General features: G+C 36.9%; 1 protein-coding gene across 1 annotated transcript in view; it reads right to left on the reverse strand.

Annotated features, from left to right (window-relative positions):
• Window positions 1-1,006: 1,006 nt before the first annotated feature.
• The window catches only part of LOC309632456 (metabotropic glutamate receptor 8), a 646,966-nt gene continuing 622,543 nt past the window's right edge, over window positions 1,007-25,429 (reverse strand). Inside the window, exons 7-8 of the mRNA XM_082400086.1 lie at window positions 13,558-14,353; window positions 1,007-13,525 (exon numbers count right to left, since the gene is read on the reverse strand). Of these exons, the coding sequence (XP_082256212.1) occupies window positions 14,104-14,353 (250 nt within the window). The 3' untranslated portion in view covers window positions 1,007-13,525; window positions 13,558-14,103. The remainder of the gene's footprint in view (window positions 13,526-13,557; window positions 14,354-25,429) is intronic.

Raw genomic sequence — 25,429 nt, forward strand, 5'->3', positions numbered from 1 at the left:
TCCTGATTCCCCCCTCATTCATAGACCTGATTATGGACAGCAAAGATGTTTCTCCTTAAAGAGAAAACTAGACATACTGTTTCTGTTACATATGAACAGAATATCATCATAAAGGGTTGCTTTGAAGCTAAAAGAAATGATGTATTTGCATATATTCCTGACATAGGAAGAATTTTTTGGTGAAAGAAATAAAAGTAGTGAGATGGGAAGGAGGACACAGTTTGGCCAGAATCCTGCATCCCTCTGGGTACAGCCTCTCAATCCCGCTCCCCCTTAGCGTCCTGTAGAAAGAATGGGAATAAGAGAAAGGAGAAGGAGAAGGGATGGCACAGAAGAGATGGGTGGTTAGTATGAGGAAGGAGCAACTGGTGTGGAGAGGAATACAGCTTGGCTGAGTGTGTCTGCTCCTCCATGGGTCGAGCTGTATATGTGCCAGGTGGTGAGGAGGGCAGAGGAAGCCACAGAGCTCCAGGACATTGCTCATTTCTCTTCTTTAACATTTAGAGAATCCGATCAGTTTGGGGGCAGCCACTAGGGAGTGGCAGCAGATGGCTGCCACGCTCTAGAGGTGCACTCTTGAATGGTGAGGGCTCCAGTTATCAAAAGCAGCTATCTTTTATATGCCAATAAATATAGCCTACTAAAAGGCTGCAAAAAGACACATTCGTGGAAAATTACCATTTTTAATTTGGAGCTTTAATCTAGTTATCTAATTTTTCTAGTATTTGATCTTATATATCAGCTATAGGACAATGATTAAACTTAAAGAAAAAAATACGTATTATCTCTTCCCATCTCAACTTACCCAGGAGACGAATGGTCAAGTGACAATTCTAGGAGAGGATTTTTCAGATTCAACCCACATTTACTGAGAACCTACTCTGTGTGCCAGTTACAGTACCAGAATTTTCCATGGGCATTCTTATGTGAGGTGGGTATGAAAAGTTATTTTTTTAAGGGAAGGTAAAAGATTTCACTTCACACACACACACCAAAAAAAAAAAAAAAAAAAGATGCAAAAATCAGAGGAAACTAAATACTAGAAGTTCAGTTCTGTAGAAATGTATGCAAATCCAATTCTGACTAATTTTATACTTACCTCAATATATGTCCAAACTTCTCCCAAATGGGAAAATGACAAAGTTGAGATTTTTTTGTTTTGTTTTGTTTTTAAATGTGATTTGTGTGGCTGTTATTCTCTATACAAAATGATTATGGCCCTCACAAATAATAGCTAGCTAACAATTCTATAGCATTTTGAAGCTTCCAAAGTATTTTCACATACAAAACTCTTGATCTTTAAGAAGATTCTGTAAAATAGGAGTCAGTATATAATAGGAAGCTTCAATTCCTAGTTGAGAAAAGATTTCGGAGCTGTAACTGTGCTGACTGGTGTCAGCCTCTATTCTGGAGCAGTGACATTTTAATAAGCTTATGGCAGGCAGTGGACATTATAACAAGGCTTCGCTCAGATACTGGTAGAAGGTGTCACCACTGGCCAACTAGTTTTATAGAGTTTTTATGGGAATGGCAAAGTAGTTGGTGTTCAAGGAAAAGAAATTTTTCTTGCCTGTCTTCTGGGGTACACCAAGTGTGTCTATAACTTGTCAGCTGAACTACAAGCTCAGCCCTGATAGATTCTGAATTTGTTCACTAAATTATTCACTTACATATACAAAATTATAGCACTTAAAGAATTACTGAAGATTAATTTAAACAGTAAGATATCTAACAGTGCTCTGTTATTAACCAGTATTACAGAAATGGTTCTTAAATGAACTTTGAATTGTGTTATCTCTACCTCAAAATTCCCTAAATTCCTTAAATGAGGTCAGTTAAGTTCAAGAAAATACTGCAGAATAGACTGAGGTGTTTTGTAAAAAGAAAACTTGCTTGTCCCATTTGAAGAACTAAGTTGTGTTTAGGATAAAGGATTTTTTTTTTCTGTAAATAAGCTGTAAGTTAAAGGCATGCCTATTCACTAATAATTTAAATGGCCAAGCAGCACTGTTAAATTATGATTGTCTCTGAAAGCCATCTTTTTTATAGGCTGATGGCAGGTAATCTTCCTAATGCCCAGTGGTCCTCAGGTCATTTCTTTACAGGGACTGATGCTAGTTATAGAATGATATACACACTCAATGCTGAGATCCAAATTCCAAAATTCAGTTTTTGATGAGATCTTTTGTGATTTCCTTCCCATTTCCTCTGTTCTTCATGAAAATTCTGAGACTCCCTCTCTCTGCATCTGTGCAATCTCCTCCTTACCCTTGCTATGCCCGGCCATCTTGCCCATTGTTCAGAACATTCAAGATCCATCTAGCTTAAATGTGACTTCCTCCTTGAAGCTTTCTTCTATAGCAAGCTTTTTCCTAAAATCTCTTCTGCCTTCTCATCTACTAAAGAGTCATCATGAGCTCCACCTTTCCTGGTTCCCATAACCAACCGTTCACCAACTTCTTGATTCTGCTTCTTTAGTATTCCTAAAAGCAGGCACACTGGTGTAGGATATGTATGCCTGGGAATTTCATCTATGTTTCCACTAGCCAAGTGAACTTAAATAAGTAGCTTATTGTTAATCTTAGTTTCCTCTTCTATAAAATGGCCATTCTAAGAGTATCTAACTCACAGGGATATGACAAAGATTAAATGAGTTAATAAATGTAACTTAGGTGGAAGATTCAACTTAAGCCAACATTTTTCACAGTAAGTTTCAAGGCATATTAGTTCCACAAAATGTTCTTCAAATAAAAAAGGATTCATGGTTAAATCAATTTATTAAACATTACATTCAATGCTCATTTCTCAGTCAGCCATGGTGTACATTAGTATATTAAAGGGTCTCCAAATTCTTGCAGGAAAACAAAACAAAACAAAACAAAAAGTTGTCCTAACATTCCCTAAGCTTTTTTAACCAGAGGGCCTTTGTGTGCATATATAGCAGCTATTTAAAATTCTGCAGAACCAGTGTTCTGAGAAAGGCATTTGAAAAAATGCTGACTTGGACAAGAGCCACAGTTATCATTTTGGAAGTTATTTCAGCCTCAGGTTTCCAACAGTTTTCGAATTTTTTTTTTTTGTAAAAGAGACTACTATCTCCTAATGTTCAGAGTCATCATAAACTCTCAGAAAAATGAACCAAATTGTCCTGTGGGAAGCTGTGTCATAAGGGTAGTAGAATGGTATGAACTTTCAAAAGCCAATTATTTCTTAACAATCTCTTAAAAGTTATGAAAAAAATTCTGTTTTTCATGCAATGCCCAGTAATTGCTCAGCCAGCCCGTAACAGATGCAAAACTTCATCTCAGGAGAGAAGTTTTACATACAAATATGTAAAACTCCGATAAAGAGTGGAAAGAACTCTGGGGAGATTCAGGAAGTGGATAAGCTCATGCCTGTGATGAAGGCGGACTTGAGATGAGATCACAGTGCCTGAGTTCCGATACCTCTACCTCTGACTATAAAACTATTGATTGTACATGAGGTAAGAGGGCAATAAATGCTGCAGCCTGATTGCCTCAATGTCACAGGCTGAATGCAACCCAATTTTTGATGGCACAGCAGGAATTCCGAAATCATCTTGTTTTTCTCTTTTTATAGGAGAAAAGATAAGCCGAGCTCACATTTACTGCTCATATGCGGCCTTTTCTTCTCTACCATGACATCCCCTAATTCTTCACAAACATAGGACTTATCCCTCCTTTTAGAGATAAACTAGCATTTCTCCAATCACATTAGTCATTTCTACTTAGTCATGTTTGAATTCAGTCTAACTAACAGAATCAACTTAGCTCCCCTATAGCAGAGTCCTATTTTTTAAAGCATATTATAAAAACATGCAGCTGGGAGAGCAAAAGAAAACTAATACCATATCTATTTTGAACATTTTTTACATTTCTATTAAAACCAAGGTAGCAAAATACCTTAGCTGTCTTTATTAACCTCTCCCATTTTGGTTTTAGTTTTCAAAGGGTATGAGTAGCCATGCGTCTTTAAAATAAATATCCCAAATTGAAAAAAAAAAAAAATCACATAAGGAAGCTCTCTGTTCAGTGAGGTTTACACAGTAGGATCACTTCTGTATAGTTGAATGATGGATGGCTTAAACTTTTAAATCTAAAAAACAAATAAACAAAAACAGGAAAATACATCCAACATAACTCTCACTATCTGAAGTATCCAGTTTGAGAATAATAGATCTGGAAGAAATTTTAGTGAATAACTACATTAAATTCCTAATTTTATAAACATGGAACTTGAGGCTCCAAATATTAAGTAATAAAGCACAACCCTATCTCAGGATGAATGAGAGGTCAGGGTAAAAACAAGTTTCCTAGTTTCCAGTGACACTTTCCACACCATGTAGAACCTCCTAGGGTCTGTCCTCCAAGTCCCTGTGTGCCCTGAACAACATGAAATTACACCCCTGTCAAATATTTTATGGAGACCATTTATAAAAATTGGCTGATTCCTTGATAAACTAGTTTAAGGATAGGATAATTAAGGGATTTAATTCACAGCTGCTAAGCTTAAAGTGGGTTCCTGCTAGGAGATTTATAGAGCATGTGCCAACTGCAGTGTCCCTGCAGGTTCCCTTTAAAAATTTTACAAATTTTAGATCAGTAGTCTCAAAGATCTTATAGTGGCTTAATCTAGAAATCATGTCTGAATTTTGGAATCTTAAAAACATGGCCTGAATGCAGAAAAATGCATGTACCAACAGATCTGACAGCTACAAAAGCAGTCAAATGAGAACTAGATAGAGCAAAGCCTAGCAGAGCGTCAGAACAACTTAAATACAGGATAGGGATGACTTTGAGGAAGTCTTGGAAACTCATTGAGAGTTGCGTTTTAGTGTCATAGACAGCAACATTAGTGTAATATTGACAGAAGGGATGGAAAAGTGAAGCACGATAAGAAAGAACATAGGTGTGGTTTCACAGACTATAACGTTAAGAGGACATAGATCCAGGTGGTATTACTTTTAAATGAGAACTTTTCTCTTAGGTATGTTTGCTGCGATCATAGTAATTAAGCACACTGCAGCCAAGGTGTCACTATGCCAGTTGTGAAGGATCTGAGGTGTATGTTGCAGCAAGAAAGTTTCCTTTTCTTATTTTCTAAAAATATTCTATATTAAAGGGTTAAGTATAACTTCTGAAACTATCTTATAAAAATGATTTAGTTCAGTTCTGAGATGAGACATCACTCTTCCCTGCTGTTTCTCTCTACATACAATTCAACAAATACTCATAGCAGATTGATGCATAATTATTTTTCAGGAGTCCTTCAAAGAGTGAATAACTAAACATAGTTTGGTACATCCATACCATGGACCTACTCAGTAATTAAAAGGAACACAACAACATGTTTACATTTGGAGGGAACCATGCTGAGCGAAAAAAGCCAAATCCAATAGGTTACATACAATATGATTTCATCCACACAGCATTCTTGAAATTACAATTTTATAGAAATAGAGGATATATTAGTTATTGCCAGGCACTAAAGGGAGGCATATGGGTAGGATGTGGGTGTGGCTATTAAGTGACAATTTGGGATCCTTGTGGTGACGGCAATGTCTTACATCTTGACTATAGTGGTAGATACATGGGCCTACACAGGTCAAAAATGCATAAAAACACCCATACACACGTATAAGTGAAACAGGAGATATGAAAAAGATTGGTGGACTGTATAAATATCAAGATCCTGCTTGTGCTGTTACACCATAGTTTTTCACGATGTTATCATTGCGGGGAAAACTGAGTAAAGGAGACATGGAATCTTTATCATTTCTTACAACTCCATGTGAATCTGCAATTATCTCAAAATAATGTTTTATTACAAACGATTTTATAACTGATAAAAGCAATCAAATACTAGTCAAATTTAGTACCTTTCTGTGTCCTTGTTATATCCCTCTGTCATTTATTTATGGATTTAAGAAAGAACACTATTTTACATCTCTACCCCTGAGTTTATGCACAATTGCACATTTCTGCAACTTCACTTAGAGATAAGGATCCATGACCTCAACAAAATGGAATAGGGACTTGGGAGGATTTCAGCTTCTGGCTCTATTTTCCTTCTTTAGACAGTGGAAGCTTTGAGGAAAGATGTCATGTTAAACTTCTGATTCAGTCAACAGACATATTAACTTTTTTCTTTTTAGTTTCATGCTCTTATCAACTACTGACCTCCATCTACAGCTGGAAGCTACATATTTTATTCATATATAATACTTTTCAGTTCTTACTTGTAATTCTCTTGTACGTTGTAGATTTTACATAACACTGATGTGTCCACTGAGCTTTTCAAAAGTACCCTAGGATACAGGGTTCACATATATTTTAGTTTAGTAAATCTACCATAAGAAAATGATTTTTTACCAGTTATTCCTCTAGTCTACATTATCACTTTATGTTTGTAACCTTACTGATTCTACTCATCATGTCAAAATTGCACTTATTTTTCTCCTTCCAAGGTTAAAGTAAGGATTAAAATACCATTTATTATCATTTTTATTACTTTATTATCCCCATAAAAGTCTAGAGTCACCATCTTCCTTTGCCCTTCTTTGGTGTTGGTATAAAGAGGCACTTTCTATTTTATGTTACGTCCTTCTTTAGTTGCATTGTATTTTTGATTTGCTTTTTCCAATTTGACCTCTATTATTTTTTTAGCTTTCTTTTCCCTGTCTGTGTCACTTTGATTATTTACCAAAATAACTAAGCACTTATGACTTTTCCTATTTTTCATGAATAATAATAGCTTTTTTAGTGCCCCACTTGTATTTTCCCTGATGAACTACTAGATTCCTTGGATACTATTAGATTACCCCAGGAATCTGGCTCCAACTAGATCCAGATAATTGAATCCAGCTTCTGAATTCTTAATCAGATTAAATCATTTTATATGGCATAATTTTGTATGTTCTTAAAATAGCAGCATGATTATTTCTGACTCTACTGAACAGCTAGATAAATCTATTGGCCATAATTATTGACAAGAAAATCAACTCAACTACTAACTAAAATTTATCAACTCCCTTGATCCTTTCTTCCTAATTTACTGTTTGTTTGTTTTTCCTACTATGATAAGTGTATCTTAGTAAGTCCTTTTAAATATTTTGTAGAACAAAACACAAACCAAGTAGATGGACAGATAGGGCAGAAAGAACCTGCCAAACAATTAGGTAAAATAAGAAAGAAATTAATTCTTAATTACGGTTTCTGCTAAATAATGGAACGACCTCTTCTCCAGCCAATCTACACTTTGCTGCCCAAAATGTTTCCCTGAAGTGTAAAGCTGAGAATGTCTCTATCGAAAAGCTCACTGTAGCTTAAAGAATATCAACTTGTGTTCTAATAGTTTTTGAAACTCTATAAAATTTAGCTTTAAGCCATCTTTCTTCATTCTGCATGATATGCTCTGCTCAGATAGTCCTCTGTGCTGGCAGCTCAGGATCACACTCAATTCCCTAAATAAACTGTGACCCTTTCCACCTCCCTATGAAAACCTAGTCAACATTCCTCATCTCCATCAATGAACTTACAACTTACATTCTGTAGGCGGGATATGCCTGCACATCCAATAGATGTGCACTCCCAACTCAGGGATGATCCTGGGGATTGAATCTGTAACACCTCTAAATCATTCCAGCACCGTGTAGAGCAATGGCACATTGGAGGCACTTTATTCTGGAATGAACAGATAGATAAATGGATGGATGGATGGATGGAAGGATGGATGGATATATGGATGCTTTTGCCATGGCCTACACACTCTTCCAACCATTTCTAGCCACCAAAGTAATTGAAGATCCAGTTTGAATTCAACAAACTTTATCCAGTCCCTCTAGTTGGAGGTAATCATTACATATTTTAATTCATAGTTTGTTCTTTAATCTGTACCTTCTAAGTATGCTTTTATTATAATTATTCAAGTGTACAGTTACCTTTAATGGATTGTAAATCATTTGCTCTCTGGGAGTTTATTTTATTGAACGTTGTACTTCTCAATGGCTTAGCATCCTGCCTGGGAGGGAGCAGTCACTGAATAAATAATCTGTGCACAAGTCAACTTCCTAATCAATAATCTTGGATCAGTGCTGCATATTAAGTCAGTATTTAGAAAATATCAGCATATTGTTCATGACATATTCAACAAGTCCTTACTGAGCCCCTACTCTGTACTAGCAAGAACGTAGTTAAACTTTAATTACCTTGACTTTGCTTGATGTGTCAAAAACATGAATTTACCAAATGCTTATTTTCTCATAAACAAAAATTAATTACCCCAAAATGACCTATTTTGAAAAGAATAAATTTGCATCTAGTGAACAAAAATATAGTTTTGACAACTAATCATCTTGTTACAAGGAAAGGAAGCAAAAAAAGGCCTTGTCTGAATAGAATATAAAGGCAGGAAATAGAGTGGCATTTAAAGTCCTATTGGAATGTAGTAAAGGGTCTCGGAGAATTGACTTCACATTCATACTCTGTAGGATGGGAAAAGCTTTATATAATGCCTGTCTCATAGGGTGAATGATCTTTTATATGCACTGACAATCATATGAAAGAGCATTTTCAAATGCAGGCAACTTTGCAATGGGGAAACAGGCAAAGAGGAAACGCATGGCTCCTAAGAGTCAAGGCAAATAAAGGGTCAAGCGTCCCCTCAAACATTGTTTCCACTCCATTCACTCCGTCCTCTACTTCAAGGCTATGTCAATACCCTTCATCATAGAAAAGCTGTTCCTCTATGACATTAGGGAATCTAGTGATTTTGGTTAAAAACTTTTGATGTTTATCCAAAGCAATATAACCATGAGGCAAATGAGGGGACTCAGAAACTTTCTCTTTCTGTATTTCAAGCAGGTTGAGGAACCCCTGGTATAGCATGTATTTGCCTGACCATTGGCAGGCAAAGACATATATTCAATTAAAATATCATGTTATAAATGCTACAGTAGAGGTACATAGAAAAGACGGATTTAATGCGCTAAATCAGAAAGCTTGCTTGAGTTTCTGGTTGTCCCCAAAGCACTGACTCATGAAGCCCACTTTTTTTTTCATACCAAAATAAACATTTGGGGTTTATTATATAGGCACAGACAAGTTATCATAGTGTAACTCTTTTTACAGTTACTCCCTACTCAGAACATCAAGATAAAGGCAGAAAAGACTTTTCATATATGGAATTTCAGATTGCAATACCCATTATAGGTCCTCTGCAATAGGCTGGTTTTCCTGGCAAAACAAAACAAAATTTTTATTACCATATTCGTTTAACACTGAATATGTAGCAGGCAGTGTTCTAGGATCTTTGATATGCAATTTCCTTTAATTATCTCAATAACTCTATGAAGTAGTTATGACTGTTTCATGCAGATGAAGAATCTGAGACTACTAAAAGAGGTAAAATAACATGCCCAAGGCTCAGGAATGGAAGGTTGGAACACAAAAATCTTCTTTCTGACTTTGAGGTCTTGTTTTTGACCACTATGTATTGGAATACCAATGCATTTAATCTTCATAATAAGCCTATTTATAATCCCACTTAACAGATGAGAAAACTGAGGGTCAGAATTCAGTACCTGGTCAAGAGTTACTTTCATCTATGGAGTGGCCCCACACAAAATTAAATGAAGCCCTTCTCCTTCAAGTCACCCTTTCCAATTGACTCCATGCCACTAACAATGAAACATTCTTATTAAGTCATTATCCTTTACTATCTTTATTCATCTTCAAATTATTTATTTGAATAAAAAAAGAATAAAACAAAACAACAAAACAAGCAAAAACTATGTCTCATTCTTACAGTAATCTAGAAAGAGTAGCTCTGGTTGGAAGTACAGAAAAGTGAGCCCTCAGTTATTTTAGGCCCATCCGGTAGCCTCCATACACCTTCTCCCTGCGGACTTGAAGCAGCATATGGCTGTTCTTTTTGCAGTTCAGGCTCCGCTGTTTTCTCTGAACCTCTAGGTTACAGTACGTTTTGTAATTACTAATAAGGACCACCTGCCTCTTGAGAGATTCAGCCTCACAAAACGGAGAAGCCTAATTGTTCAAATGCACTCTCAGGTAGACAATATGCCCTTCATGCGTGGACTGAGGTTACTGAATAAAAAACTGAAATCAAAATCAACAGTTATACTAACTCATTGTAATTGCTAAGTTAAGAACATATGTTAGTGCCATAAAAAAGAAAAAAAATGTTTAGAACAATGAAGACAATGGGAAATAAAACACCTCATGATTTTCCAGGAAAAAAAAAAAAAAGAATAACCTACTTTTACAATTTCTTTCACTCCACTAAGATATATTCAGGGCAAATTTATTGCACTCATATATGCATAATCATGCACCCTCTGTGCACAAACTTATCCTATGGTTGAATTCAGTCAGAAAAACTGGCTCTTTGAAAATAAGCCGAATTCAATCCAATAACTGGCTGATAAATGCTTACCATTAAGAGTGTGAAATCTATTGCAAATCTGGTTTAAGAGAATAAGAAGAGATGAAGTACATGGGGAAGAGTGCCCTCCCCTGCCATCATCACAACCCCCACCAGCAGTCAGGCCAGATTCGGGGCCTGTCTCTGGGCTGCAGGTGCAAAACCACGGACCTACCTTCATCTGTGGCCTGCCCCACTGCACTAGAATTGTTGGTTTGAGTGTCTGTCCTTCCAGTCTGTGAGCGCCCTGAGAGCAGAGTTCACATTTTCACTCTAATCCCAGCACTAAGCATGCAGTATGTGCACAGAATGAATTTATCCAAACCATTCAAAAATAACTGCCTAGGTGACAATATCTAGCCACAGGCTACCGTAGGAAAAGAAACTACATACTTATATTAAATAAAGTTTACTTTGTAAGTGCAGATAGATTTGCTAAAGTATTAAGGCCAATATTAAAGGCACGCAATGGGCTATAGGGACAAATGGTCCCCATTTTAAGTGAACATATTCTGAACTTGCTAAAGCAAACTCAAGTGCCTCTTCTGACAGAACCTTCACTTCTCTACTCACCACACTCATTCTCAGATCTCCCACTGACCACATAGAATCATGAGACACTGGATTAATAATAGGTAATGTTTATGGATGTCATGTGTGCCAGGCCCTGGACTAACTGCTTTACTGTATTATTTCATTTAATTCTTATTACAACCATCTAAGGTAGGTGCTATTAATGTTTCTACTTTATAGACGACAAAACTGGGGCAAAGCATTTGTTTGGTGCCTTGCCTAAGATCTAAGCAGAACTTCAGTAAATCTGTCACTTTCCAAGAAACCCCTCCTCCACCTTCAAACAGATGACTAATCCTGTTCCCAAGTAGAAACATTTTGTTTGTCCTGATAAAATTCAGAATTCAACCCTTGACATATGACCTTTCTTCACAAACTAATTCACTCTCTTCTGACAGTTGATTCTCTCTGTTTCAGTGAAGCTAGCATGGCTATGTAGTTATAAACAATCATGATCATGCATGAGAAATAATTCTTACAAATCGTTTTGATATATTTTATGAGCAGTAACACAATAATAAACAAACTTTTCATGCACCGTAAATGTACATAAAAGAGCAGCTTGAGATTCAACATAAAGTTTTATAATAAATATATCATATATATAGAGAGAGATGTGTGTGTGTGTGTGTATGTGTATGTATGCTTGTGTGTATAATTATTTTAGGTATCTTCATATTATATATTAATGCACATATTTTTCGACCATTGAACTTTGTTATTTAAATCCTTAATCATAAGAATATAGTAAGCAGTTTGGCATTCATAAAAGTCAGATAAAAAGTAGCTTCCCTATTTTAACCCTTATCAAATTTTCTTTGTTGTGTTTAATTATTTTATTTCACAGAGGTCCGCTGTCAAAAGGGTTTTTGCCAAGAAGCGATTGATTTTCAGATTGGCATCAATAACCCACAGAGTTACCAAAGCTTTGTTTCCATAAGTTTGGGTTGCAGGACAAGGGATAAGGTTTCATCAGGCTGCTACACGTAGTAAGGTGTAGATATGTGGTCCTACGAAGTACAACCACAGTTGCAAATATGAGCTGTCTTTGTGCATTATTGAATGTGGAACTGTGATAATTAGCAGGAAGTCATTACAGAGACAATAAATCATAAATATCCTAGTTTTCTTATTTCTCATTATCTGCTTTTCTGAGAAATACGGTGACTGGTGCTACATACACGTGCACTTCAGGGGCTACATTTGGACATACAGAGGTGAAAAATGTATTAACAACACCAAATTGATGTCTTTTGAATGGGTTCAAACACAAGAAAGCACATACACACGTGTAAAACACACACAGGCAAGAATAATCTCTCTCCCCACTCTCATGTATGTCATAAGTGTTTACCTTCCAGCTAGGATAAGCTATAGCTAGGAAATGAAATTAACTATTCATTTAAGAAATGAACTCAGCTCTCACAGTGTTATGGTAGCTTTGAGAATCAAGAAGAGGAGGTACTGGGCTTCCCTGGTGGCGCGGTGGTTGAGAATCCGCCTGCCAATGCAGGGGACACGGGTTCGAGCCCTGGTCTGGGAAGATCCCACATGCTGCGGAGCAACTGGGCCTGTGAGCCACAACTACTGAGCCTGCGTGTCTGGAGCCTGTGCTCCGCAACAAGAGAGGCCGCGATAGTGAGAGGCCCGCGCATCACGATGAAGAGTGGCCCCCGCTCGCCGCAACGAGAGAAAGCCCTCGCACAGAAACGAAGACCCAACACAGCCAAAAATAAATAAATAAATTTATAAAAAAAAAAAAAAGAAGAGGAGGTACTTTTACTAAAGGAAAGAGTGAAATACACATTAGAACAATATAACAGTAGAAGAGTATGTTTCTGGTTTATTAGACACATTTTAAAAGCACCTCACTGCCTACAGGGGAAACACTGCTGCTGTAGTGATTCCTCGGCCACTCAGTTCCTGTAAACAGTCCAGCGTTACAGATGTATGAGAGAATGTACTATGGACATTAATGTTCATGTATGAAGGAACTCTGATCCTTAGTTGCGACCACAGAGCACACTCCTTGTTTGTCTGTACCAGAAGGAACCGGTGTGCATGGATATGGCACCACAGGCTGTTAAATTTTGAAATGATTCCTTACCCCGTGGTAAGCAGATGCTTCTCCAACCACTCCTGTGCCCTCCTCACGCAGCCACTGCCTGCCCTATGCCCTGTGATTTCCCAGGCCTCCCCATCCGTCAAGTTCAGGATGGGCCTCCTGCTCTGGAGCCCCTTATGATTAGTGGGCGCTGGTAACAGACAGCTCCCCTCAGTGTCCCCGAAGACCCCTTCCCTAGGATAGCCCCTCTGGAGGGCCGCCTGCCAGCTAGACACATCTGATAGAGCTTCTCCTCCTGCCGCCATCCCACGTGCCAGCCCCACCTGGTCCCAGCAGGAGGAGACAGAGCCCCGGGTGGCGGTGACAGCATGACACTGGGCAGGCAGATGACCAACTGCCTTTGGCACCAGCCCCAGGCCCTGCGACCTCGCTGCCCTGCGACCTCGCTGCCCTGCGACCTCGCTGCCCTGCGACCTCGCTTCCAGCTGGGCTCTCCAAGTTCTCCTCACGTGGCCACTTGTAGGAAATGCAAAATCTGTGGGCCTTGGGCCTGCATGGCTCTCCGGGGGGACAGGAACAGCCGGTAGCCCTAAGGGCTGTTAAAAAACTGAACATCTCTTCTGGGTACATTAACTTTCTCTGATGCTGTGATTCAAAGAGGTAATGTAAATACAGAGCATGACTGACTTCCATCCAGCAGATGTAGCTGCAAGATCTCAACTTACGATGTGGCAAAGGTGAAGCACAATTATTAAGCACCGACTTTGTCATTCATGGCACAGTTTGTCACCCCTCCCCCCAACACACACACATACACACACATACACACACACTGTACAAGGGTTTGAACAACTGAGCCTTTCAGAAAAGTATAAAGTTTCCCTAAATGTATATTTAGTCACTTAAAAGAAAATGAGATCTTTCATTAAATCCCTGCAGAGAGTAAATATCTCTACAGACATTTAAGACTTCTCTTAACATTTTAAAGTTGAAGAAGGATCAAATCATACATTTTCTGAAAATTTATTTACAAGAAGATCAATTCTAACAAATGTTATACACTTAAAGCGTCTCTCCTTGAGAACAATATACATAAAGTATAAGTTTATATTGATACTTGCTTTTAGATGAAGCTGATTGGTCCAGTGCCCAATGATTTTGTATTCTGTACTTTTGTTGGTTATTTGATACTGGAAGATATCATAACGACCAGGAGCGTCTCCATTTTCATTAAAAGTGACCGGTGTCCCAGCACTGCCTGTAAATGTTTAGAAAACAATGTTAACTTTTCAGTGAGATAGACCACTAGGCTTATTTCTCCGTAAGAAAAAAATGGTAGATAAAAAAATATTGTGCATAGTAAGAGATATGAAGCTAGTAATCCATACAAGGTCATTCTTGGTAGCATAATATCTCTGACATGAAAAGAAGCCCAGACATACTTTCAGGAAGAAGACGTGCTTCATTACGCACACTAGAAAGTAACTGATGAGAATCCAAGTTAGGCGACAAATGTTAACAGTTAAATAAATAAAAGTTGATAGGCTGGACAGCCAATAGTGGCTACGGAGAATGGCAGTTAATAGAGAAGAGTGTAAACGCCTTGAAGCATAACAGCTATTGTACAGTATGAACTATGAACAGCAATTCAAAATGTGGCAGGAGAACGTCGCAGCCAGATTCCCTAGAGTTTTACTTTATTCTGACTTGAACTCCACTCTGAAGCAAGTGCCGTATTCTATGTCTCTTCTAAGCCTCTGCTTTTGCTACTTCTGCCCAAGAGTCTATCCATGTGGGCTACGTTTAGGATCCTCTCAGTGGGTGAGGCAGTGGTCGCTGGGAAGTCCCAACTCCGCTCAGATCATAAAAGTTCCCTCAGTTCACTGTGATAGTGCAATAGTGGCGGGGCAGCAGGATGCAAGAAATGTCATCTTTTCTAACCTTCCATTTCTCCCAGAAGCTTTCATCTTTTTCTCTTAATAGCTTCTGCTCACTTTTACTTTCTCTCTCATTAAGTTTTACATAATCCCAGGTTTTAAGAGTAGAAAGGGATCACTACCTGCAATGTTTTCTTGTTCCATCTATAGTCTCACTTTCTATATAGAATTTCCTTTTCTCTACTAGCCTTTGGAGGCTGCCCACAGCCCACACCTTCATCTTCTTGCCTTACTCTTTACTATCTTGACAAATTCGCCTGACATCAATCCCTTTTCTTTGTGCCAATCTTCTCTCTGCACGTTCCCTTCCCTGAATTTCTTCTCACCGTATACCGGATTTAACTTCTATACTATACTAGAAACTGTCCTCTTCTTACTATCTCTTTTCTATATTTCACTCCCCAAAAATATATACTACTAATAGTTATACATGTCAACTCTATATATTTCCATCTTATAATGAGTTCCTTATTCTACTTGTGGAGTTTTAAACTAAAACCAATAATCACAAAAGTCTAAAACATTCCTCTTTGGAATCTTCCTAAAATTTGAATGCAGTGTGAAGTCTCTGATGAGATGCCTGGTATCTGCAAAAAACTGCTAAGGACGCAAGAGATGGCACAGCATGGAGGAAAGAGCACTGTTTTGAGAGTCAAGAGCTGCACATTGATGCTCACTTTGCTTCTGCATTTATTTTCACAACTTACGTACTCTCTTTTCTTCACTTGTCACATAGGGACTTAAACAATAAAGATGAACATATTTTTAAGTCTCAAAAGATCTAAATGCATTTAAATTATTATTATTAGTTCACATGGGAAGTGACTTTATATATAAATCAAGAAAGAAATAGGGAATTAGAGAAAAAAATAGGAGCTCTCCAATCAACCACTATCTTAACTACTCCTTAGATACTCAAGTGGAAACCCATGTGCTATAACTGATCAAAACCTTTTCTAACTCCAAGTGAACGTGAGCAGGTTAACTTTTAAATCCTCAGATTCCTCATCTGTAAAATGGGAGTAATAATAACACTCATAGAGTTGCTATGAAAATTAAACAAATAGTTGCAAAGAACAATGCATGTGATAATTAAATATGATGATGATGATGATGATGATGATGATGATGATGATTCACCCCATATGTATTCTCAGTACCTGCCCATGCAGAGTAATAGACAGGACATTAAACATTCTTTAAGTAATATCTAGACAAAGGATTGTGGGAATTCAATGGGTAAGAGATTACTGGATGGAAAAATACACATCAATTATGAATTTCACATTAACATCATCAACAAGTCCTGACATTTACATACCATTTCAAAATTCTGATGTCATGTACTCCATGAATAAAGTAATATTTACTTTTGTCTCACTAAATTCCCCAGTGTTGTCATATCCCTCACTGAATAGCTCCTCATCTCCTACAACAGCATCCCAGTCTTTTTTACCATAATGATACCCAGGCTAGGAGAATGTCACCTGTGTAACACATTCTCATGAATGTACTCTGAGTTATATATAATTCTTAGTGGGCTAACTGTTTCTATATCTCTTTTCTCCACCTCAAGAAGGTATATTGGAAAGCAAGCTAATGAGAGCTGTATTGTCCCAAACATAATTGTCCAACTTGGATACTTCAATATAATTATTAATAGCAAGTTACACTAAATTTGGCATTGCACCAAGAGGCAATATACTAAAGTATACATACTATATAAAAGTATAATATACTAGAAATGTGGGTTTGGGGGCCAGATCATCGCACTCAAACCCCAGCTCTGGCACTTATTAGATAGATGATCTCAGGTGAGTTACTTGATCTGTCTGTTCCTCACTTGGCTCATTTTTAGAATGGGCTAATTGTAATTCCCATCTCAGAGGGATATGAGGATTAAATGAATCAGTATACAGAAAACATTCAGTAAATAGTAAGCATTATATAAATATTAACTATTATTTCCTTTATTGTTTTATGGCAGTGCTGTGTTTGAGATCCAGGGTCTATATGAGAGCATAAGAACTTCTCAGTGACCATGTATGGCTTTTCTGGAGTCACCCTTTCTAATCCTTGTTCTCCTCTACGAACACAAAGCCAAATATACCTAAAATCCAGTTCTTTAAATTCACCATGCTCTTTCTCACGATCCTGTTTCGCATGTTATTTTCTATAAGTTCACTTCCTCCTTTATCCTAACCTTTCTTCTCTATATAATTCCTTCAAGATGTGTCTTAAAGGCACACCTATAAGGATACTTATCTTCTAAATCTGGAGCAGGGACCCAAGTGTCTCTTCATGTCCTGTCCTTCTCTATCATGGCACTCACTACTCTCTGTACACTTGTACTGTCCATCCCCATTCCTGATCAAAACATTCATTCAACAGATATTTATTGAGAGCCTATTATGTGCTCAATACTGGGTGGACCCTCTGCCTTCCTCACAAGACCGTGGTCTCCTTAATAAAGGCAGAGTGCATTTCTTATCTTTGTGGGCACGGCACCGAAGACTGCTTGATATTGAGTGTGCAATCAATAAATTACAGTAGAGCATGAAAGAGGCACCCACTAATTCCAAGCAAATCCACATTCAGCTTCTTCATAGCATTATGAACTTCACTTATATCAGCTCTCGTCTTTTATGTTCACAAATGAAGGGACCAAATAAGTCCCTTTTACACTGTTATCAGTGTGATGTTAGAAACCACTCTTGCAACTTGCTTTACTAATCTGATTTCTGATCTTGGGCTAGGCTTGCGGTTGAATTACTTTAACCCTTTCAACAAAGAACTGATTCAATTGCATATTGGCTTATCTCAAATAATTGCCCTGGTACTGTGGTCTATGTAACAAAGAACACCCTTGAGTAACTGTGAGAGGCTATGTTGTTTATTAATTTCAACAAGTAGAAATTTGAAAGATCAGCCTTTGTATTGAAACTGGGCACCCTGAAAAACAGAATTAAGCGGCATTTTGTCCAGAAAAGAACTTGAAATGACAAACGTCTCCATATATCCATCAATGTATTATGGTTTACTAACAACACAAGTAAGAAATATAAATATATTTTGTTAGGCTAAATTCATATACATATAGTAAATTATGCTCCAGCAAGTTTTCTTGTGTTTCTTTCCATCCTAGACTTTAGTTATTTCAGAAATTTTGAAGTGCACTAATTTTTTACATACTCTTTAATCAATGTGGGTTAGTGGAGAAATGGAAACAAACAACATGGAGGTGGAGGTGACTTTTACTAGTCAGATACTGCTCTCAGAGTCTATATATCACCTTGGATATTTTCTGTTCAATATGAAATGCATGGAAAAAACTGTATTTTTGTTACTAGGCATGTCAAGCACTCCAACGTGCTTTGGTAGGAAAAATGACCTATCCAATGAAGATTTTATTTGAAAATATTGGCTCTGTTGAATATTGTTCTGGGGAAGATTATGAGCTTGGGATCCAGGGACTGGGGTTTGCTTTCTGGCTCTGCCAGTTACCTGTGTAATCTGGGCAAGTTACTCTCCAAAAACCTGTTTTGTCAACTGTCAAGAGAACATTATAACCCCAACCTCCCTGGGCTATTACAAGGGCTGCATGAGACGATGCATGTGAAGCACGTAGTATGTGACTGGCACACAACAGGTGTGCAATATGTGAAAACTATCATCATCATTATCCATTCCTCTGCCGACACTTATGCTCCCTTGATCTACATTTTCTTGTTTCCACAACGCAAAAGGCAATGCAAGAGTAATTCATTCACTTTTATGTGCAAATACTATATATAAATGTATTTATAAGTGTAAGGCGCTCAGTGTATTGTCATGTTTATTACTTTTGTTTCTCTTTCTTGCTACAAAACTATCCCTTTTCCTTCTCATAACCACCTGTGCTATTGGGTAAGCAGGAAAAAATAAGAATGGTAAAATAAAATCAGTTAATTTAGTAATTTTTAGCACCCTTAAAAGAAGAATGAATATATGAGATGGAAGTCATTGACCAAATGCCATAGGAAATAGCAACTTTCAACAGAATCTCAATTATTCATGCTCTCCCTTTTCTTATCCAATTTATTTTTATCAAGTATTCATTACAACAGTAAACAGAGCTATATATTTGACTTAGAATCATATGATAGTTTATTTAGGAATCAGTCAGATTACTCTTACATATCTCAGTTACTTAGCCTTTGTTCATTGAAAACTTCAGCATTTGGCTCACTGTATTCCCTTCCACCCATATTCCTGTTATCATTTCTAGTGGCTTCATCACACACCTGAATGACTCAGCATCCTGGCCTCTACATTAGCTGACTTTCACACTTTCACATGCATTTCACCCGCCACTAACATGATCAGAATCTAAAATCAGTAACTACATCATCTCTCAAATTGTGTTCTCTGGATACCACCTTCTGCCCCCACTGCAACAATTCTATGAGCCCCTAAATATAGTGATTCATTTATTACCCCAGTTTCTCATTGTATTTCACCCCCATGATAGTTTCTCTTCCCTCCTAGTCTTGCATAGGTTCTATGATGTTCCTTCCAAATGCCTTCTGTCCTTTTATACTTCTCCCCTCTCTGTCTGATTTTATTCCTCTGCCAAAACACTCATGATTGAACTCAATTGTACATCTTCTTTTCTTCTACTCAAGCAGCTGAATATTGTTTAAAAAAGTCATAAAACTTTACTGCCTGGCAAGGCCAGGACTAGATTGAAGCATGTGAGATGCCTTGGGCGTGACTCTTGAGAGTGGGCGCCTCCCTAAATTCTGCTCGTTAGGTGCCCCACTGCTTCATCTAGTCCCGACCCTGCTCTCTGGTCTTACCTTAAATTCATGACCTCAGATTCCAGTGTGTAGTCAACATTGTTTTCTGATTCTACCATACTTTCCCAGTGAATCCACTTCTCCCACTTCTGGATGACTAACTGTTTCATGTCGCACACATCCAACATTTTCCTCCCCATTGCTTCAGCTTGTCTGACTTTCTCACCGAGGAAAAGCAGCAATAGGACAAAGACTCCCTCCTCACTCCCCAACAAAACCTACAGCCTAGCTGCATCTATGCTCATATGATCGCTTCCCTCCTGCTGAAACACACGTCCCTCGTCCAATCAAAGGCGTGTTCCTCCCCTAGTGCTAGGACCCCCCCTTCACTCTCACTCTCCGTGCACTTTGTCTCACAGTTATCTTCTTTCTTTTACATCAACAGATTTAGACTGTCTGCAGTGGTCCCTTCAGTTTACAACTGAGTTCTCATAGCTCTCATCTTAAAAAAAAAAAGCAAGCAAACAAATCCCATTACTAACCTTACTGCCTCATTTATCCACTCTCCTTAGCAGTAAAATAAAACTTTTTGAGTGAGCTGTCCTCACTCTGTCTGTTTTCTTATTTCCCATTAACACATCAGACCATGTTAATTCGAAATGTAACTTCATACCTCCACTGATGAGTCTCAAATGTATACACCTAGCCCTGAGTGCAGACTTACCAATTACCTGTATCTCCACTTGGTTGTTTGAGAACCATCTTACACTTTACATATCCAGACGCAACAGTCCCCACTCAAAACACGTTCCTCACAGTCTTTTTCCTCTTAATAAGGAGCTGAGGACTGTCTAGCCATTCAATCAATTCAAAAACCTAAGTTAAAACCCCACATATAAGTGTAAAACACAAAGAGTGAACGTAAACTATGGACTTTAGCTAATAGCAATGTATATCAATATTGGTTCATTAATTGTAACGAATGTACTACATTAATACAAAACATTAATATTTGGAGAAACTGTGTGTGTGGAAGTGTGGAATATGGGAAACTTCTGTACTATCTGCTCAATTTTTCTGTAAATATAAAGTTGTTCTTCAAAGAAGTTTTAAAAAGTAAAAGAAATAAGAAAATTATTTTCATTAAAACATTTGTGTAACCCAATATATGCAAAGCATTATGACATCAAAATGCAACCAATATACAAACATTAATGAGATACTTTACACTTTTTTATATATCACATCTTCAAACTCCTGTGTATACCTTAGACTCACAGATCATTGCTATTTGGACTAGCTGTATTTCAAAAGCTCAATAGCCATCCCTATTTCATAGTGCAGGTGTAAAAGACTAATTATTTCAGCAGTTATTGCTCTAACCCTCCAGTCACTGGGGAAGAAGTCCATGGCTGAGCCTTTCTGATCTGGCCTCCACTTCAATTTCAACTGGACCAACTCCCCACCCCCGCCTTCAATAGTTTCTCCCCTAAAAAGGTGTGGATTCATCCAAGTCTGACCCATGGCTCAGTGGATGCCAGAACTGGAGAGAAGATCCTAAAATAAAATTCAAACTGCCCCAGTGGTAAAAACAAATAAACGCCCACATCTAAGACATTAACAGGTCCTGTCTCCAAAACATATCCAGAATTTCCCCATTCTCTCCATTTCCTCTTCTCTGCACTGGTCCAAGCTACTGTGATCTCTCCCTGAACTCCTAGCCCATATCTATGTTCACAGTGGTGAACAACAATCCACTCTCCATCCTGCGGCCAGAGTGATACTGTGAAACACACATCAAATCAGATGGCTCCTCTCCCTAAAATCATGCAGTGGCTTCCCATTTCACTAAAATAAAACACAAAGTGTTTATCATGGCCCTTAGGCCTTGTTAATTCTCCAGTCACTTGTTTCTATACTTCATCCACCCTGGGATCCTTCTGTTCCTCAAACACATGATGTTTGCTCTATTTCAGTACTTTGGTGTTTCTTGTTCTCTCTCTCCCTTCTCTCTTTCTCCAATGGTCTTCCCACTTGGATCTTTGCATGGCTTGGCTCCTTCTCATCATTTAACACATACACACCACTAAATATAAAATAGATAACAAACAAGGACCTACTGTATAGCACAGGGAACTATACTCAATATTTTGTAATAACCTATAAGGGAAAAGAATCTGAAATGGTTTTCTTTATCTGATTATTTTAGTGTGTGAAACAAATAGGACAAGGAATACAGTTGAATGGCATTTCTAATTCTCTCAGCCAACCCTCCTTCTTGATTTTTCCATCAAGAAACTGAACTGACAATTGTACTTTCTCTTGTGGAAATGTCTTTATGATCTTGCCTTAAAGGTATTTTAAGAATGAAAAGTGTCATTATCAGGAATGAATAGCACAATTTGAGAAGTAGAAATAACAACCTATAATTGTACTGATGGTACTCAAATAAGCTGATTGAATGTTTAAAATAAGAAAAAAATCCATTATTTAGTGATACACATTTCAGGGAAGCAGATGAATTAAGAGGTTTAAATAAAATCTCTTATAAGAAAAGTGACCGAAGAGATGATAAAAATATCAAATGTTTGTTTAAAGGAAAGAAATGCAAAAGAATATGTAATAATTAGGCAATATTAAGTAATACATTTTAAGAGGAATTTGGGAACAAACCGAAATGTGTTGCAATCCTCGGATCTCAGTATATTTTCATTCGCTGACAGAAAACCTCTCTTTATCTAGAGCAAGCTTATTGTTTCTTTCGTGGGGGTATTTAATACCTTATAGATATTTATTTGTATATATGACTTCCATTATAAGTTTTAATTAATCATTGTATTTCTAACAGTACTACATTTATGAGTACATTTATGAAAGTGTCTGTGTATGTGAGTGTATGTGTGTGTGTGTGTGTGTGTGTGTGTACATATATTCTTGCTTTTTCAAATTTGCTGTGTACTAGGAGGAGGTCTCTGACTATCTAGTCCAATGTGTTGCTGGAAAAGAAAAAAAGATGCTTTTACCATCTGGATTTAAAATTGTCAAATTTATTAATTTTTATAATGAATGCTTACTAAGAAGTTTAAAATTTTTCTTTTGACATTCACATTTTTAATTTACCCACAGTTGACTTATGATGTGAGGTCGGTATACAACGTCACCTTTTTCCTATATTGATTATCATTTTTTCAGCACTACTCCCCTTTTCTGAATGACTGGACAGATGTTTCTCTTTTATACCTGTTACATAGAGAATGTGCCTTTTTCTGGCCTTTCCCTCCTATTCCATTAATTCATTTGTCTCTCTTTGACCCAATATCATACTGTATAAATTACTAAAGTTCCATAATAAGACTGATAATGGTATGGCAAGTCCCCACTCCCTATTCTTCTTTCTCAGAAGTATTCTGACTTGTTTTTGCTTTAGACTCTTCTGTATACAATGTAGAACCATCTTTTTAAGTTCCCTGAACAATCCTATTTAGATTATGATTGGAAAAATATATAATATCTATAAATCAATTGGGGAAGATTTGATATCTTTATAATATCTTCCTATCCATGAGCATAAGTTGTCTCTTGGTTGTTTGGATCTTCTTTTGCAAGATCTAATGTAGTCTTATAATTTTCTTTCCACAGCACTTAACCATTTTTTGTAGACTTACTCCTAGGTAATTAATATTCTCTGATGCCATTGTAAATGGTGGCCAAAATTATATTATCTACTACTCTGCTGCTAGTATAGAGAATTCAGCTGAAGGTTGTTTTTTTGCTTGTTTTTGTTTTGTTTTGTTTTGTTTTGTTTTGTATTAGTCTTTTATCCAGTCCAGAGGTGATTCTGTCACCCAGGGGTATTTAGCAATGTATGGAGATATTTTTGGATTTTGCAGCTGGGGCAGTGCAACTACTGGTGACTTGTGGAAGAGGCCGGGGTGCTACTACACATTCTACAATGCACAGGACATCCATCTCCAATAAAGAATTATCTAGTTCAAAATGTCAGTAGTTTTAAGGTTGAAAAACCCTTGTGAAACTCTTTTTATTATACTTAAGGATTTATCTCTATAAATTCTTAAAACTTCTTTAATCTCTATGTAAAGAATCATGTTAACTGTAAATAATTACAATTTCATTTTCTCCTTAACAATTCTTATGCCTCCAATCTTTTTCTTTCTTCTTTTTTTATTGCACTTTTAGGACCTTCAATGCAATTTTGACATGAAGTGGCAATAGTGGACATCCTTATACTTCTTCTAACCTTTAAAGAATATTTCCCACATTCTTCATTTAGGATTATGTTTGATCTAGGCATTTTATATGTGTTTCTTATCAGTTTAAGAAAGTCCCTTTTATCCTACATGTACTAGATTTTTTTTTTATCATGAGTATTTTTTTAGTGTTAGCAATGTATTTTATACATCTTTTGAGACAAAGTATTTTTCTTTTAATCTGTTACTATAATGAGTTACATTTATGCATTTTTCAGTTATGTCATGGAAGCTTGGGATGGATCGAACTTGCTTTCAATATTTTTTGCACTGCTGGATTCAATCAGTTAATATTTTGTTTAGAATCTTTATATTCATACTCATAAGTGAGATGGAACTGTAATTTTCTTTCTTATAATTTCCTTTTTGTTTTGGTTCCAGGGTTATACTGGCCACATAGAATAAATTGGAAAATATTCCTTTTTTTTCTTTTCTCTGCAAGAGTTTTTATAAAATTGTAATATCTTCCTTGAAAGTTTTATAGAACTCACCTGGAATTACCCCAGATACCATCAAGAGAGTGAATAAATCAGTTGTGGTATATGGGATATTTATACAATGGAATATTATACTGCAGCCAAAATGAATGAACTACAGAGACAGCCATAAATCTGGATGAATCTTAGCAATATAACATTAAGTGAAAAAAGAAAGTACCAAATATACATTTTACAAAGGTATAAATGATTAAAATTTTAAAAAATCTGTGTGCTTTTTTGGGAATACATATGCAAGACAAATCTATTTTAAAAGGTAGGAATGTTGACTGTTTGGGAGTGATGTGAGGATGGGTTGGTGATGGAAAAACATGTTTGGATACAGTTTTTTATCACAATCCTAGTTTTGGGGGACAGGGGAGTATTTTCACAGATGCTTATTACATTCTTTGAAATAACCAAATAACTAAATAACTAATTAAATAGATGAAAATGGACCTTGCATAGAAAAATTATGAGCATGTGTCACTAGCCAAGGAACCAAGAGGAGAAAAGAGAAAAAGAGAGACAAAGAGAGAAGGGAGAGAGGGAGGAAGAAAGGAAGTAAGGAAGCAGAATGAAGAAAAGGGAGAAAAAAAAGAAAAAAAAAAAGAATAAAAAAAGAAAAGAGAGATATATTAAAAATTATAAAATAGCTCTGCTATTATGCCCTTGGAGAATACAAATACTCCCTGAGGGTCTATGAACCCAAACAAAATAGGTCACAAACAGAACTAGTCAAGCTTCTGTAAGAATTCCCAGTTTATAAAATATAATGTCTGGGATTAGAATTACATTATATTTTTAAGCCAAAAAGCTTAATTCACTTTTTACTATGAAGATTTCTCTGAAGAGTAAAATAAAGCTAAAA

This window comes from Balaenoptera borealis, assembly GCF_965194805.1.
Source record: "Balaenoptera borealis genome assembly, chromosome: 7".
NCBI lineage: Eukaryota > Metazoa > Chordata > Mammalia > Artiodactyla > Balaenopteridae > Balaenoptera > Balaenoptera borealis.